Genomic DNA, 16306 nt, shown 5'->3' on the forward strand with positions numbered 1-16306 from the left:
AGCCATGTGTCATGGCTACCCAATCATTCTCTAATTTATTACTCTCAATCATGTTATTAGGGTACGGTTAATTTTATGTCAAATCAGTATTGGAATCATTCTAACTTATATGATTCTATTGAGACATTATTATGCTCGATACTTCAGCCAAAGATTCCTGAATCATATCATAGATTATTCTTCTTCTCATACTGAGGATTAGAAATTCCTTGTTGAACATTCAAATCTATCTGAGAATAAGTTAGTGACCACAACAATGCATAGAACATATCCAATATGAGATTTGGTCATGTCTCATTGTCATTGATTAGCAAGGTATCCTCATGACAACTATGATGTCTTTGGTCAAAGGATTACTTGCATTATTCCAACTTGTTGGGTTGCTTGCTTAACATGTATGTGGAATTTCATGTGAGTACTTTTTTTTATTGTATTCAATGAGCTCATTCCCTTAACAAGCACCTACATACTAGTCTTAGTGTCCATACACGAGTGGTTTCAGACGGGCCATCCTCCTATTGAAGTAGATATAGTATGTACTAATATATCTGGATCTGGATTGTCAGAAGGACAGAGAACCTTTTAGGATTATGATTATGGAAATGCCTCATTAGTCAAACCTCTTAACATTACTTCTTCGATTAATCCATTGTCCATGGATTCACTACTTGAACACATATTGTTTAATTGACATAGTCCTAATTAGGGCTTTACTTGTGTATTTCATTAGTCATCACCAAATATTTCGACATTATCTTGAAAGGTTTCTTCTCAAGATTGACTTTCAGGGCATATCTTTAACAATACGATCATTCCAGTGTGTGATTTACAAACAACCATTATTCATTCAAAATGAAAGATGGTAACCTTTCCCTTATTCCAGTTACAAACCATCACTAATATGCATGTTCTGTTTGAAGGGTTATGACCATTTCCAATTAGCCACAAAGAATTATTTGATTAATTACTTTTTTGAAATTTTACAACATCTTCCTCTGCTTCTTTTTTAACAAATGAATACATAATAAGCGAGTTGAGGTGGAGTGCCTGTGGAGAGTGTGAGGTGTATGTAGAAAGTGTGGAGTGTGAGGGTAGCAGGAAAAGTATGTAAGGTGTACTAAGATAAATTTTATTTGAAAAAGTAAATGTAGGTTGTATTCATTAGGTTATGTGTATTTAATAATAATAGGGTAAATTAAAAAAGAATGATGCATGTCACAAATTCCAATACTAAACTTTATCTAAATCGATGTCATTTCCATAAATGACTAAATGACATATACTAATTGCCTTGTTTAGAACCATAATAAATAAAAAGTTTAAATTCCAAATTTAGACCATCATCACCAACACTCTTACATGCCCACCACCATCGTTACTGCCACCGACCTCACTATCATCATCACCATCGTCTTATCATCGTCAGCACACTAACAAGGATTTTAATGAATTTGAATGATAAGATCAAATTGATGTGAGAAGAAAAACGAAAAGAACAACCACATTGATTGAATTGAAACGTTTGAGACAAAATTATACTTTTCCCTGGTTTTTGCCTCTGCCTTAATTTTCTGTTTGTATTTTTATTTTATATCTCTGCCTTTGGCTTTTAGTTAATTATTTACTTCACGCCAGTTAAAAAGAAATATGAGATATTATTGGTTTTAGGGTTTCTCTTATGCTTTCATCCTCTCTCTCTGCATCTGGGCTTTTTTTTTTATCAATTCAAAAAATCTGGGTTTATTTACTTATTATTTACACATATATATTTGTGTGTTTACGTGTTTGATTAATTTAGATACTAGCACTTGGATAACTCTATGTACTGGTTTGATACTAATGTGTTTTTATAAAAAAATGGGTATAAAAGAAAGGTGAGTTTAAAAAGATGATTGGTAAATACTTAAAAACAACTTATTTTCACAGTTTTGGATGAAAAAAAAGCTGAAAACGTGAAGCAGCAAGAATGAGCTTATTCTCATAGCACAACAGAAGTAGTTTTTTTTCAAATCATAACAATACCAAACCAGCCCTAAGTTGTGAACTATGATGAGAATCTCATTAATCATTCTATTTTTCTTGACATTTTAGGAGAATAATCCTTGTAGCTTATCTGAACATTTCACAATTAAGGGTGCTCTTACTGTCGCAAACAGAAACAAAATCATGGGGCACAATAAGTTACAACGAACTGAAAATTGTGTAATGCTTAGAGCTTGTACTGAGAGTAGTACGCTAGACAGATTTAGTAATCTTCCGATCGAAGTTGCTCATCACATTCTTTCCTTCCTATCCTTCAAAGACCTCACTCGAGCGAGCGCTGTGTCCAAAAGATGCAGACAACTGTACCTATCAAATCCGACAGTGAGTTTCGATGCAATTTCTATACCAAGTTGCAACTGGAGGCGAGGAGAGCTGTACAATTCTTTGGACATGTTCTTGATCAATCGCGGTGATAATAGGATTTAGTGTTTTCGCATTCGTTGGTTGTTTGTTGATTTTGAATCTCCGAGGGAGTTAATTGATGACCATTATCGAGTGATCACCTGGATTCACAATGCAATAAGGTGTAAAGTTGAAGAGCTTGACCTTGATTTCACTGTGTTTGGTATGACCATTTTTGCGTTTTTGTCATGCATACTTCTCTGTCCATCGTTGAGGTCTCTATCCCTGAACTTGCGCGGGACAACTCTTCAAGTTCCTTCCTTATATTTCTCCTGCAATCTCCGTCAATTGACGTTGAGAGATGTTACATTTGTAGATGGAAGGTTTTGCACCTGGCTCTCAAGCTCTTGCAGAAGCATTAAGGAATTACAGCTTATTCAAGTTAAAGGGATGCAAAATATCAGCATTGAAAGCTCGTCTTTAGAATCATTGAAGCTGGTTTCTGGAAATAATGGAGACCTCTTCCATCTTAACATCTCTGGTGAGAAACTCGAAGAGATACATATAGCTTGGAAAAACGTTTCTTCATCACCAAGTAGCACATCTTTGATGATATATCTGCTCCAAATCTTAAAAAGTTGAAACTGGAGGGTCATTTGATGAACAGGCTAAAGTTTTGGAAGCATACGACCTTAGAGAAAGCCGAGATCTTATTGTGGCCCAAGGCAAATGAGTGCGGCAATATTTTTGAGGTTCTTCGCAGTGTATGCAATGCTAAAACTGTTATTCTAAACGACCAGGCCACTAAGGTAACGATACACTATCCTCTAAACACATTCTCTTTTGCTAAAACGATATATTTGAATTACTAAAATCTTTTTGTAGGTTACATACAATTTTCTGAAGAGTGGAGACTGCTTTAGTTGAAATCTATTACTACATTTTGTTTTTCCTTTTCCTTATAGTGTTCGGTTTATTGTCCTCTATCTATTTAACTTTCCTACGAAAAATTGCAGGCTTTGTTCGGGAAAGGTTCTGTGACGGAACCATTGCATGATATTTGTAATTTGGGCTTGCATCTTAGGAGCTTGAATGATGACATAGTTCCTGCAGTGGTCTCTCTTTTCAGAGCAGTGACAAATATGAACACCTTGCACATAAGTGTAGTATATTCGCAGGTGGTGGTCAATGTTAAAGATGAGGATGCCAAATCATGACATACATTCTGTTTTTAATTAACTAATTGTAAAGTGCTATGTATACAAGTTAGTTAGAAAGGTTATTAGTTGTTGTTGTTGTTATGACTATAAATACCATACTCATGTAATTATTTTTGTCAAGTAATGAAATTGTAATATTTCAGAAATACATTTTCTTCTCAGTTCCTTTATGGTTTCATCGCCAACCGCCTCACGGCTTCTCTCGATCCTCTTCTCTTCCGCTCTACTTCTCTGATCTCTACCCAAATTCGATCGAATTTCTTGTTGATTTTGTACTCCGATCTTCGATCATCGATCTGTTTTCTTGATCTTCAATGGCGTCTCCGTCTGCGACCGCTTCTCCCTCTGAGTCGGTTCCAATTCCAAATCCCTTTTCAAACCCTAATTACTCTCCTTATACCTCTCTCACGATCCAAAACATTGGCAGCATGGTGCCAATCAAGCTCAAGCGGTCCAATTATCTCCCATGGTGCGCTCTCTTTGCCCCAATTATTAGGCGTTATCGACTTCTTGGTATCGTTGATGGCACCGAACCTTGTCCACCACCACTTATGCTCGATCGCACTCTGAATCCGGCGTTCGAAATTTGGTATGAGAAAGATCAAAACCTCATGATCTGGTTCAATTCCACATTGTCTGAGGAGGTGATTCCGTTCACCGTTGGTGTTTCGTCATCTCGTGATCTCTGGCTCAAACTCGAGCAACGATTTGGGGGGCATTTCTGATGCACATGTTCATCAGCTTCGATCGCGACTTCAAAGCATTCAAAAAGGTTCACAATCCATGTCTGATTACCTGCAAGAGCTCAGAGAGATCTCTGACTCTCTCATTGCTGCCCCAATATTTGATCGAGATCTCATTGTAGCCACTCTTGCTGGTCTTCTTGATGATTTTGAGTCCTTCACTGATTCAATCATGCTTCGCTTATCCTCCACATCTTTGGATGAATTGCATGGATTCTTACTCACCAAAGAACTCTTTATGATTCGTCGCAAGAAAGCTACCTTATCCAATAATACTAAACTGTTTCATGCTTTATTGGTCCAAACTCAGCCACCGTTACTTCCCACACCGCCTCAGGCGTATGTCATTCAGAATCAACCATTGCAGCAATCTTTTCGGTATAATTCGAATTGTGGAAAGAACAATCGCTTCTCCAATAATCTTGGTAATCGAGGAAATTATCAAGGCAACAATTTCAACAGTAGCTTCAATCGCAACAATACCGCAGCTCACTCTCGAGGCTCTTCTTCTGGTCTTCTAGTTCCTTGTCAAATTTGTGGAAATTCAAGTCATGAAGCCATTAATTGCTTTGACCATATGAATTTGGAGATCTCTGGTCGAATTCCTCCTGCCAAGCTCTAAGCGATGTGTGCTCGTTACAATGCCAAGTCCTCTCCTCCTTGGTTGATTGACTCTGGAGCTACCTCGCACATCACCAATGACATATCCAATACTCACTCTCCTACTCCTTACCACGGTGAAGAAAAAGTATACATAGGTGATGGTAAAGGATTGTCCATTTCTCATGTTGGTTCCTCTACATTCCGTACACCTGCTACTTCCTTTAAACTGAACAATGTCCTTCATGTACCTCACATGAAGCACAATTTGTTGTCTGCTTTTCAATTTCTCCGAGACAATTATTGTTCATCAACCCTTGATTCTAATAGATCCGTTGCTAAGGATCATTCTACGGCGAAGACGCTTTTGCGGGGTTCAGTTAAAGACGGTTTCTATCCTCTGCAATCCTCTACATCTAATCGTTCTTTCTCTGGTAATGTTCCTCCTTCACTCACTGCATCAGCTTTCGTCAGTATTAAAGCTCTAGTCAAGATATGGCATAGTCGTTTGGGCCATCATTCTTCTCCTATTTTTCGCAAGGTTCTCTCTAGGAATAAACTTGCTGTGCAAGGTGCATCTTCAGTTGAATTCTTCTGCTCTGATTATGCTATAGCTAAAAACCACAAACTTCCCTTTAAAGCTGCAAGTTCCTCTGCATCCCACAGCTTTGCATTACTTCACTGTGATGTTTGGGGACCTGCTCCTATCCTTTCAGTTAGTGGTTTTCGATATTATCTGTTGATAGTAGATGATCATACTAAGTATAGCTGGTTTTTTCCATTGAAAGCAAAATATGGGGTGTATTCTACATTTGTAACCTTCAAAACATATGTAGAAAATACGGTTGGAAATAAAATCAAGGCTATTCGTTCAGATTTAGGGGGTGAATTTGTCAGTTCTTCTTTTCAAGCTTTTCTTCAATTACATGGCATTTCTCATCAACTTAGTTGCCCACATACTCCTGAGCAAAATGGTTGTGTAGAAAGGAAACACCGACATCTTGTAGAGACAGCTCGCACTCTCTTAGTTGCATCTCATGTTCCTAAAAAGTATTGGGTTGAGGCTATATCTACTGCCCTCTATTTGATTAATCGATTGCCTATATCTGGTCTTCTTTGTTCTCCGTGGGAATTGTTATTTCATACTTCACAAGATTATACTAGACTTAAGATCTTTGGTTGTAGCTGCTACCCTTGGTTAAAGCCCTATGTCTCTTCTAAGTTGGAGGGTAAAAGTAAGGAATGTGTTTTCCTTGGCTATAGTTTACAACATAAGGGCTACAGATACTTGGATCTTCTCACAGACCGGGTCTACATATCCAGGCATGTATTGTTCAATGAGAAATCCTTTCCTTTTTCACAAGATCATACTTCACAGTTCTTACCATCACCTGTTCCTGTTCCTCCCATCATTGATCTTCACTTCCCTCTTTCTTCCTCCTCACATTCCCCTACTCCTCCACCTCATCCACTTGTTGTTCCACATGTTTCTTCACCCTCCTCTTCTCAATCTCCTGATCAATATATTGCTCATTCCTATTCTGCAGCAGTTACTAACCATCATCCCATGGTTACTAGATAAAAAAATGGTATCTTTCGACCTAAAGCTTACTCTGCTACTAAACACCATTTACCATCCACTCTTGATTATATTCCCACTACTTATAATCAAGCTTCCAAGCACAGTGAATGGTGATTAGCTATGCAAAATGAGTTTAATGCTCTTCAATTTACTGGAACTTGGTCTCTAGTTCCTTCTTTACCTTCTTAAAATGTGGTTGGTTGCAAATGGGTATTTCAAATTAAGAAAATGCCTGATGGTTCTGTTGAAAGATACAAGGCTCGATTAGTTGCCAAGGGCTTTCACCAACAACAAGGACTGGATTATCAAGAAACCTTTAGCCCTGTAGCTAAACCAGTCACTATTCGGATTCTGTTAACTGTTGCAGTTCAATATAATTGGTTTCTAAATCAACTTGACATAAGCAATGCATTCCTTCATGGTGACTTACAAGAAGAGGTGTTTATGCAACAACCTCCTAGTTTTACTGATTCTAATCTGCCAAATCATGTGTGTAAACTCAAAAAGTCTCTATATGGCCTCAAACAAGCTCCTCGGGCATGGTTTGATAAACTCTTTCAAGCTCTCAAGTCCTTTGGCTTCACTCAATCTTGTTTTGATGCATCTCTCCTTGTCATCAAAGATCCTGTTCTAGTTATAGTATTGGTTTATGTCAATGACATATTGATCAGTGGTCCTGATCCGTCAGTGTGTAAGCAGTTTATTTAGAAACTTGGGTCTCTGTTTCTAGTCAAAGACTTAAGTCATCTTCACTATTTTATGGGGTTGGAAGTTCAAAGATCATCCAAAGGTTTATTTCTTCATCAAAGCAAATATCTTCTGGTTTACTTCAGAAAACAAAAATGGAAGGTGCCAAGCCTTGTTGTACTCCTCTTGGCACTACTAAACTGGATCACAGTGGCATTCCTCTATCAAATCCCACTGAATATAGATCCCTGGTCGGTGCCTTACAGTATTTAACTTGGACTAGGCCTGATATCTCTTTTGCTGTCAATCAAGTATGCCAATTCATGCATACTCCCACTGATCTTCATCTCCAAGTTGCCAAAAAGATTCTCCGATTCCTCAAAGGCACCTCTGATCATGGTTTATGGTTTCAGAAAAGTTTTCTTCATCTTTCTGCATTTTTTTATGCCGATTGGGCTGGTTGTTTATTTGATCGACGATCAACTAGTGGCTTTTGTGTATATCTTGGAACAAACTTAATCAGCTAGTGCTAAGAAGCAGCCTACAGTGGCTAGATCCTCCACTGAAGCTGAATATCGATCTCTGGCACATACTGCCGCTGAAATTATATGGATCTGCAAGGTGTTTCATGATTTTGGTTTTCCCTTATCTTCAAAACCTACAATCTGGTGTGATAACATATCTGCTATCTCTCTTGCCTCCAATCCTGTCTTTCATGCTCGAACAAAGCATGTTGAGATCGATTATCATTACATGCGAGAGTTGGTTCTTGCTAATCTGCTTCAAGTTCAGTATGTGTGTACTGAGGACCAAATTGCCGATATTCACACTAGATCTTTAACCAAGAACCGGTTTCTTCTTCTTCAATCCAAGCTATCTCTTGGAACTCCAACTTCTTCCAAGCTCAGCTTGAGGGGGTGGGGTGTAAAGATGAGGATGCCAAATCATGACATACATTCTGTTTTTAATTAACTAATTGTAATGTGCTATGTGTACAAGTTAGTTAGAAGGTTATTAGTTGTTGTTATGACCATAAATACCATACTCATGTAATTATTTTTGTCAAGTAATGAAATTGTAATATTTCAGAAATACATTTTCTTCTCAATTCCTTTAAATGTGATGTAAGTGAAAGCCTGTGTTGCCTATTCTCCGTTAAACTATTTTTTTCTTTTGGTTAGAATTTTCTAGTGATCTGCTCGTTTCCTTGTTGTCTTATCGCCAGTCATCTACGCTCGACACATACTACTGGAAAATGCAAAACCTTGGTTTCATTAATCAGCTTAAGGAGGTAACCATAGAGCCTTTCTACGGTTCTAATGAAAATGAGTTTGCAAAGTATATTCTCGAGCATGCTGAGAACTTGAAGAAAATGGTTATTAGTTATTTGAAAGAGAAGCAATCGGATGTTGTGGCTGGAATGGTAAGCAAAAGCAACATGATTTCTTCTACAGCCAAAGTTGTCATCAGGGAAATAGATAGTACAACTAATTTCATCAGGGAAATAGTTGTACAACAAATTAAATATATCAAATTAACCTGTGAAGAGAGTATAACCACAATAAAACATGCACATCGTTGTATGTTGCACCCAAGTCTCCTTTGTTTACAAAGCAAAACTAACCAACTTCACTTGGCTTTAAAACAAAAAATAAATAAAAAAAGTTCGATGTCACTTGCATAGTAGGATTTCTCTTTGTTGCCAAACTTGGAAAGTTGGAATTTAGATAAACATGCACCTTTGTATAGCACAATCACAATTATCACTAATACAATTATTTGGATTCAGATAACACAAAGATGAACCATACACAACCAAACTAAAGTTTCTATTCCTAAAAACTTGTTCGAACCGAACACTTGTTCAACTTTATTTTGTTTGATAAGAAGATATTTTACACTACTATAATTGAGATGGAGATTTTGAACTAGGTCAATGGAGCGGACACAATAGTTCAACTTTTATTGACACATATGTTTAATTATGGGCAGCTCAAATGTTTAATGGTTTCAAAGGCGAATTTGGTCGATGCTTGACTGGACATCAATCTCATCACCGCCATTAGCTTCTTTGGATTGTTTGTAGGTCATTGCACGATATGCTGGTGGGTGACATTCATCTACAAACTCTGGTGCTGGTCCCACTAGTGCATCCAACGATGGTCCATGTAGTGTTGCCACCGAGATCCTCTGTATTTTGTTGTTGTCCACCACCACTCGATGAACATGGCTCTTGTACTTCCCATTGGTTAAGATCTGTATCAACATAATTAAAATAATGGGAGACTTTAGATGCGGTCCCTAATTATGAACAATCTTTGACTGAAATCTTGTTGTTTTTCAATTTTTGATCCAAGTCCCTAAAATTAATTGATAATTTATTTCTATGTACGTTACTATATTTTTTAAATTAAAAATTAAAATTTATAGTTGTTTATAGTAATGAGATTTTAAATAAAAAACCATAATTTGTGGGATTAAAAATATTAAAATATAAATATACTATTGTGTGTGTGTGTGTGTATACATGGGTACATTCATAAAAAATAACCAAAAAATTATTGTATCAAAACATGGGTACATTCTTCAAAATGGGTACATTTAGCAAAAATAAAAATGGGTACAAATAAATAAACAAATATGGGTACAATACAAATAAAACTTTAAAAAATATGGGCACAAAAAGAAATTAATATATGGGTACAAATTAAAATTGAAAGGAAAATTGGTACAAATTAAAAAAGGGTTGCAAATTAAAAATGGGTACAAACTTAAAATAAAAATATATGATAAAAAATTTAGCCATAAATATAAATATACTAATTGTAACATTTTTAATATTAAATGAATATATTTAGAAATAAAAAATATTTTATTATTGAAATAATTAATGATATTATTAATACAAATGACCTTGATAAAAAATTGAAAAGTAATAAGGTTTTAATCAATAGAGTAGTAAAAATAAGGATGAAAACCTAATTACTCCTAAAATAATACATATGAAGCTAATAATGTATTTTGTTTTAGCCGAGCAGAAATTATTTGTACAAATTGGAAGGGTCCACATAACGACTTAAATAACCTTATTCGAAGAGCACCTTGTACAATTTGTTTTAATAATTCAAAACGTCTATCTTATAATTTTTTATTCAAATATAATCATTCTAAAAAGGACAATAAAAAATTAATAAGACATACTAGTTGTTGTAAAAAAATAAAATTGACGAGAACAGTCATTTTAAGAAAACACTAATCAAGCTGTTAAGAAAAAACCTAAAGCTAGACGTCGGAACATTTAAAATGCAAAACACAGAGTGAACTGCCTCATCTTAAATTATAGGGTAAAAGACTGTTTACCACCCTCATGTTTCGTGGTTTTCAACATTTAGTACATCAAGTTTTTTTCGTCCCAGAGTCATACCTAAAGTGTAAATTTTGGGACAGTCTCATACATCTGTTAGTCAAACTGTTAGTTCTCCCGTTAAGTGATGACGTGGCGCCCTGATTGGACGCCACGTGTCATTAAAAAAATAAAAATAATATTAAAAAATATTTAAATAATAAAATATTTTTTTTTTCTTCTTCTCTTCTTCTTCTTCTTCTTCTTCTTCTTCTTCTTCTTCTTCTTCTTCTTCTTCTTCTTGGTTCGGTTCTCTCTTTTCTTTTTTTTTCTTCTTCCTCCTCCTTCTCCTTCTTCTTCCTTCTCCTTCCTCCTCATTCTTCTTCTCCTTCTTCTTCCTTCTTAAGAAGGAAGGAGGAGAAGGAAAAAAACAGAAAAAAAAAAACCGAACCTAGAAAAGAAGAGGAAGAAGAAGGAAGAAGAAGGAGAAGAAGAATGAGGAGGAAGGAGAAGGAAGAAGAAGAAGGAGAAGAAGAAGGAGGAGGAAGAAGGAAAAAAAAAGAAAAAAAAGAAGAGAAACCGAACCCAGAAGAAGAAGAAGGAGAAGAAGGAGGAGGAAAGAGAAGGAAGAAGAAGGAGAAAGAGGAGGAAGAAGAAGAAGAAGAAGAAAAAAAAAAAAAGAGAGAGAAACCGAACCCAGAAGAAAAAGAAGAAGGAGAAGAAGAAGGAGGAGGAAGGAGAAGGAAGAAGAAGGAGGAGGAGGAGGAAGAAGGAAAAAAAAAAAAAAACCGAACCCAAAAGAAGAAGAAGAAGAAGAGAAGAAGAAATTTTATTTAAATAAATTTTTTAATGACACGTGGCGTCCAATCAGAGCGCCACGTCATCACTTAACGGGAGAACTAACAGTTTGACTAACAGATGTATGAGACTGTCCCAAAATTTACACTTTAGGTATGACTCTGGGACGAAAAAAACTCGATGTACTAAATGTTGAAAACCACGAAACATGAGGGTGGTAAACAGTCTTTTACCCTAAATTATATTATAGACAAAAATTAAAATACAAGTACACACCACTACAAAGACAGGTAAAAGAACAAACTATTAATTTAGTGAATATACCTCAAGATGGTCACCAAGGTTTATAAAAATGGCATTATGGGGGATATTAACATTGATGCATTGACCACTATTGGATAGTATTTGCAGACCACCATTCACATCTTGTATGAGTGACACAAAGAAGCCTGGGTCAGTATGATCAGGCACACCAATTGATCCTTTTGATCTGAAATTGGGTGGGTATAGGTTCATGGCAGACATATCAAAACCAGATTCAAGCTTAAAAGCTTTTTCTACGTAGCATTCTTCAAATCCCAAGCCTTTTGACACTGCCTTTCCCAAACCTTTTACTATCTCTCGCGATGCTTTGAAATACTCTTCCAAAGCGTCACTGTTGAAATAAAAAACCGCAAAATTATATAATTTTATGAAAAAAATGTCGTACATCACAATACGAAGTACGTCAGTCAAAAATTTAAAATATATTAGTTCTTGATAAGAGAGGGAGTGCCAAACCCTATTTTCATCAAGTGTTAGCTGGGTGCTTCTATGCATATATAATTTTTTTGTTTTGTTTCCTTTTGATTTACAACAAAAGGGGATCCGATCGAACATGAGATTATTATAGTATTATTTATGCTAGTTTTGTGGCACTTTTGTTTTTGGCTTTTGTTTTAAACTATAGGTTGAAGTCTTAAACATGAAAAGAGAGAGGATATATAGAAACAATTATGTATAATGTAAAAAAAAGTTATTGAATGGCCTAGTTACACATGTTGCTTAAGAAGAGAGAATCTCATATTTTTACAAGAAATGAGAACTAGTTGCAAAACCCACTACACTTCTTGTACAACGATCGGAACTGTCTATTTTGAAAGTCTTTTCTCATAAATCCTTGAAAATTCAATTCGTTTAATTACCTATTTAATTCTTATCATGAATATCCATTGCTTCCTAGAACATTATGTTCATAATTACTAGATGTCTCAACCATTTCAATTGGGATAATATTTTTGAAAGCAAAAATGTTATTCTTATCATCTCTTTATACCATTATTTGTATCATCTCTATAATAGAAATGATACCCACATGTGTTGGTGGGTCCTAACTTTTTTTTAACAATTGATATTTTCTACACTAAGGGGGAGGGGATGAGCTTAGCCTCACAATGGGCTAGCAATAATGTGATTCAAAATTGCCTTTGGTGGACCCTAACTCTATTAGAAACTTTTTTTTAATTATTATTATTATTAAGGGGAGGGGAAGGGTTCAAAACTATTACAATAATTTAGGGGATGATAGAGTTTTGAATCTAGGACGTAGGGGTGGAAACCCAATACCCTATCAACTAGGATATTGAACCACATGCTACCTATATTAGAAAGATAGTACAAATAAATAGTGAGTGTAACGTTACTCTTTGAAAAAATAATCTATAAAGTGAAATTTGGAAACTAAACTATTGAAATTATTGAAATTTAATGCGGAGTGAATCCTATATATAATTAGTCTCCTTATTACTAAACATGGTTTGCCTCCCCTTAATTAAGAAACATATATCCCTTCATCAGTCAGTCTCCCTCGATTTTCATTTACAAATCTCTCTCTTTTTTTCTCTGGTCTTTTCGTTCTTTTTAGTTCATAAACCAAAACAACAGAAAATAAAACGTTATCAAACGCGCCATAGTTATAATACTTACGTAAATTAAAAAAAAAATATTATGTTATAATTTGCTATTTCGATATTTAACACAACTGATAAATTTACAGTAGATTGATTTATAAATATCATAACATAATAGACAAACTAAATCACCATTAATATACCTGAAACCAGCTGGTTTAGAAGGGCAGTGAAACTGGGGATGTGCAATGACCTTCAGATATTCCCTATTCTCTCCAGGAGAAGATCGCAAGCCCCATCGAATTCTATCCGTTGGGCTCTTTTTCTCGTACTGCTTTCGGTCCTCTATCTCCTCCGGGTTAAAGAAGTCAGAAATTCCTTTGAAAACACCCTCAAACACGCCGTTGGAGATGCCATGATTTACAAGCTGAAAATATGGAGCACAAAAATTTATCAGCAGTCGATAACTAATCCAATTATTAAACATGTTACATGAGAAAAAATGAAATGAAATGTGCATGGAACAAATAGTTGCGTGATAATTAACTTTAAATTAGTGTTCAAGGTTAATGCATAAAAAATTAGGAAAGCACCTCTAATATATATGGTATATACTTGCGTTAGTACTTCAGATCCAAGTATGAAAGATTTCTGACTAAAATATTTACTAGTTCTTATTTATAATCATGTTGGCTTGTACTATATATACTTTATCTATCAATATGGAAACAAAATAGGCTCTCTAATTTCATTTTTTTTAGGGGATTAAGGAAGAAAACTGAACTCCTCCTAGTTTAGAGTAATAATAGTTGCTCCTTATAATACCTAAGATATATTGGTCATGTCGAGCGGCTAGGTATATCGACAAGAACATTATTTCTTTTCTTTTTCTTAAAGCAACAATAATAGGGAAATCTGATTGAACGTACCAAAGAAAAAGGGTGAAATATATTAAGGATATAAGTTTCAATATTTGGTTTTAGCCTAAACCCTCAATATGATTGGACTTCCGAAAGCAAAAGTAATAAAGGGAGATCTGTTTCCATAAATATTAATTGGGGGGGGGGGGGTTCTGACATTCTTAGGGCACATATAAAGCATAGACGAAAATCCTGCAACAAAAAATAAAAATAAAACAAGCATATATACGCACATAGAAAAAGCCGAAGTCCTTGCAGACATGGCCTAAGTTTTCGAGGGCTTTGGATCGTTCATCAAAATCATTAGAGAATAACATGAGATAATCAATGGTGGGGATTTCATCAGCCCCAACAGCTACAACAGAATCATTAGGGTTGATGATGGACGGTGAGTTAATGGAGGGAAGGGAGATGGCAGGGTTGGGTTGAATAGTCATATGATTAATAAGCACTGGAGCTGTCTCAGCAGCCATTTTATGTCTGCTAATTGCGTGTTGGAAAGGATAATCAAGAGAGAATATTAGTTGCTCTGAACTTGCTTAGGAAGTCAGGTGGATGAGTTTTGCATGCATTGATACGACTATGTTACTCTCATTTATAGGGAGAATGTGGCCCCCACTTGGCTAGAAAAATGTTTCACTTAAGTATAAACTAAGGAAATTACTCATAAACTAATTCATGTTGGTTGATTAATTTTGACCAAAACCCTAGTTGATTGAAATATTAATACAACAAACCATGTTTCAGCAGTATATGTGAACACAATCTAGCTCGTTTAGTCCTTTTCTCTTCAGCTAAACGAAATAAATTTATAGAATCCAGGAAACAATGCATCCTAATTAAACGACAAACTGATTTTGCCTTGGTGCATGTGTTTGTAAAGAATCTTTGCATTATGTTCCAAGACTCCAAGTTGGTGACGTTACGACTGTTTTGTAAGCAGAATTGTTTGTTTGTGCATATTAAAAGAATCTTTAGAAACAAATTATTTATGCCAATATTTCTGTTTCTTTTATTAATCTTCCGGCAGAACCGCTTGCTTGCTGGTGGCAGACAGACCAGGTTAATTACATTTACAATATAGTTTACTAAGGACCAAATTGTACAAGAGAAAACTTAGCTTAAGGTGTCTTTTGTTAGATTTGTTATAGCTGTCAATAGTTAGTTAGATGGTTAGGATCTGTTGTAAGCACAAGTGTGTGCAGCAAGCTAAGTATAAATACCCTTTGTAATTAATCTTATTATTCTTTATCAATGAAGGTATAATTTTCCTATTATAGTTTACATCTTCAGGACTCGGGAGTTATTTAGAACTACATGAATAAAAGATTAACTGGGAACGGAAAAAATTTCTTATTAAGAGTAACATTGAAGTATGTGAATAAATATTTTTTAATACAAGCGATATTACTACTCAAATTTATACTAGCTAGGAGCGTGAGCATTAAGCTATATAGAATAACTCAATTTATGTATTGTATACTTTGTAAGAGAGAAAAGAGTTTCCGAGAGAAAGGAAGAAGAGGGAAGAACAATTCTTTGATTCTATTTCTTAATGAAGAAGTAATACAAGATGTTAGACTTAATAGTCTTGGATATTACAAGCTTATCAACTAACTAAGTCTCTAATCTGATGACAAGTGTCAATCTAAACTACCACATATATACTCTAACATCCCTCCTCAACTCATGCTTTGAAGATCCAAGCATGAGATTGCCACAATGTGTATGAAGAAAAGGAGAACTTAACCCCTTCATAAGGATGTCTTTAAAATATAACACAAATAGAACATAAAGCTGCTTCTTGGCCAATCTTTCTCTGACAAAATTAACATCTATTTCAATATACTTGGTCCTTTGATGCTGCATTGGATTGAAAGACAAAGCAATGGTAGACAAATTATCAACAAAACAACACATGAGTATAAGGTAATGAAACCTACTGAAAAGCAAAAAGCTGCTTTATCCAAATTAATTTCTGCAGAAGTAGAAGACAAAGCCCTATCTTCAGCTTCAATTGATGACCTTGAAACTTTTACTGTTTTTTTAAGACCGGGAAATAGGATTAGAGCCTAAAAACACCACTAAACCAGTAGTGACCTTCTGTCATTAAGATCATCTACCCAATTGGGATCACTA

At 35.3% G+C, this 16306-nt stretch overlaps 1 protein-coding gene and 1 long non-coding RNA gene across 2 annotated transcripts; one reads left to right on the forward strand and one right to left on the reverse strand.

The window, feature by feature from the left end:
• Window positions 1-2759: 2759 nt before the first annotated feature.
• On the forward strand, window positions 2760-3751 carry LOC139195863 (uncharacterized). Its single transcript, XR_011580931.1, has 2 exons — window positions 2760-3194; window positions 3402-3751. It is a non-coding gene; the product is annotated as an uncharacterized lncRNA (long non-coding RNA).
• Window positions 3752-9043: 5292 nt separating this feature from the next.
• LOC103436626 (2-oxoglutarate-dependent dioxygenase 19-like) lies at window positions 9044-14717 on the reverse strand. The gene is made up of 4 exons (XM_008375071.3): window positions 14401-14717; window positions 13451-13674; window positions 11683-12013; window positions 9044-9473 (listed from the first exon to the last, which is right to left on the reverse strand). Exons 1-4 carry the CDS (start codon window positions 14638-14640, stop codon window positions 9228-9230), a joined length of 1041 nt encoding a protein of 346 aa, XP_008373293.3. The 5' UTR covers window positions 14641-14717; the 3' UTR covers window positions 9044-9227.
• Window positions 14718-16306: the final 1589 nt, after the last annotated feature.

The sequence above is a fragment of the Malus domestica genome, chromosome 05 (assembly GCF_042453785.1).
Source record: "Malus domestica chromosome 05, GDT2T_hap1".
Taxonomy (NCBI): domain Eukaryota; kingdom Viridiplantae; phylum Streptophyta; class Magnoliopsida; order Rosales; family Rosaceae; genus Malus; species Malus domestica.

Coding starts and splice junctions, on each gene's coding strand:
- LOC103436626 (XM_008375071.3), bottom strand. CDS start 14,640: ATGGCTGCTGAGACAGCTCCAGTGCTTATTAATCATATGACTATTCAA. Junction 13,675..14,400: donor AGGACTTCGGCTTTTTCTAT/GTGCGTATATAT, acceptor CCATATTTTCAG/CTTGTAAATCATGGCATCTC. Junction 12,014..13,450: donor TCTAAACCAGCTGGTTTCAG/GTATATTAATGG, acceptor TTATTTCAACAG/TGACGCTTTGGAAGAGTATT.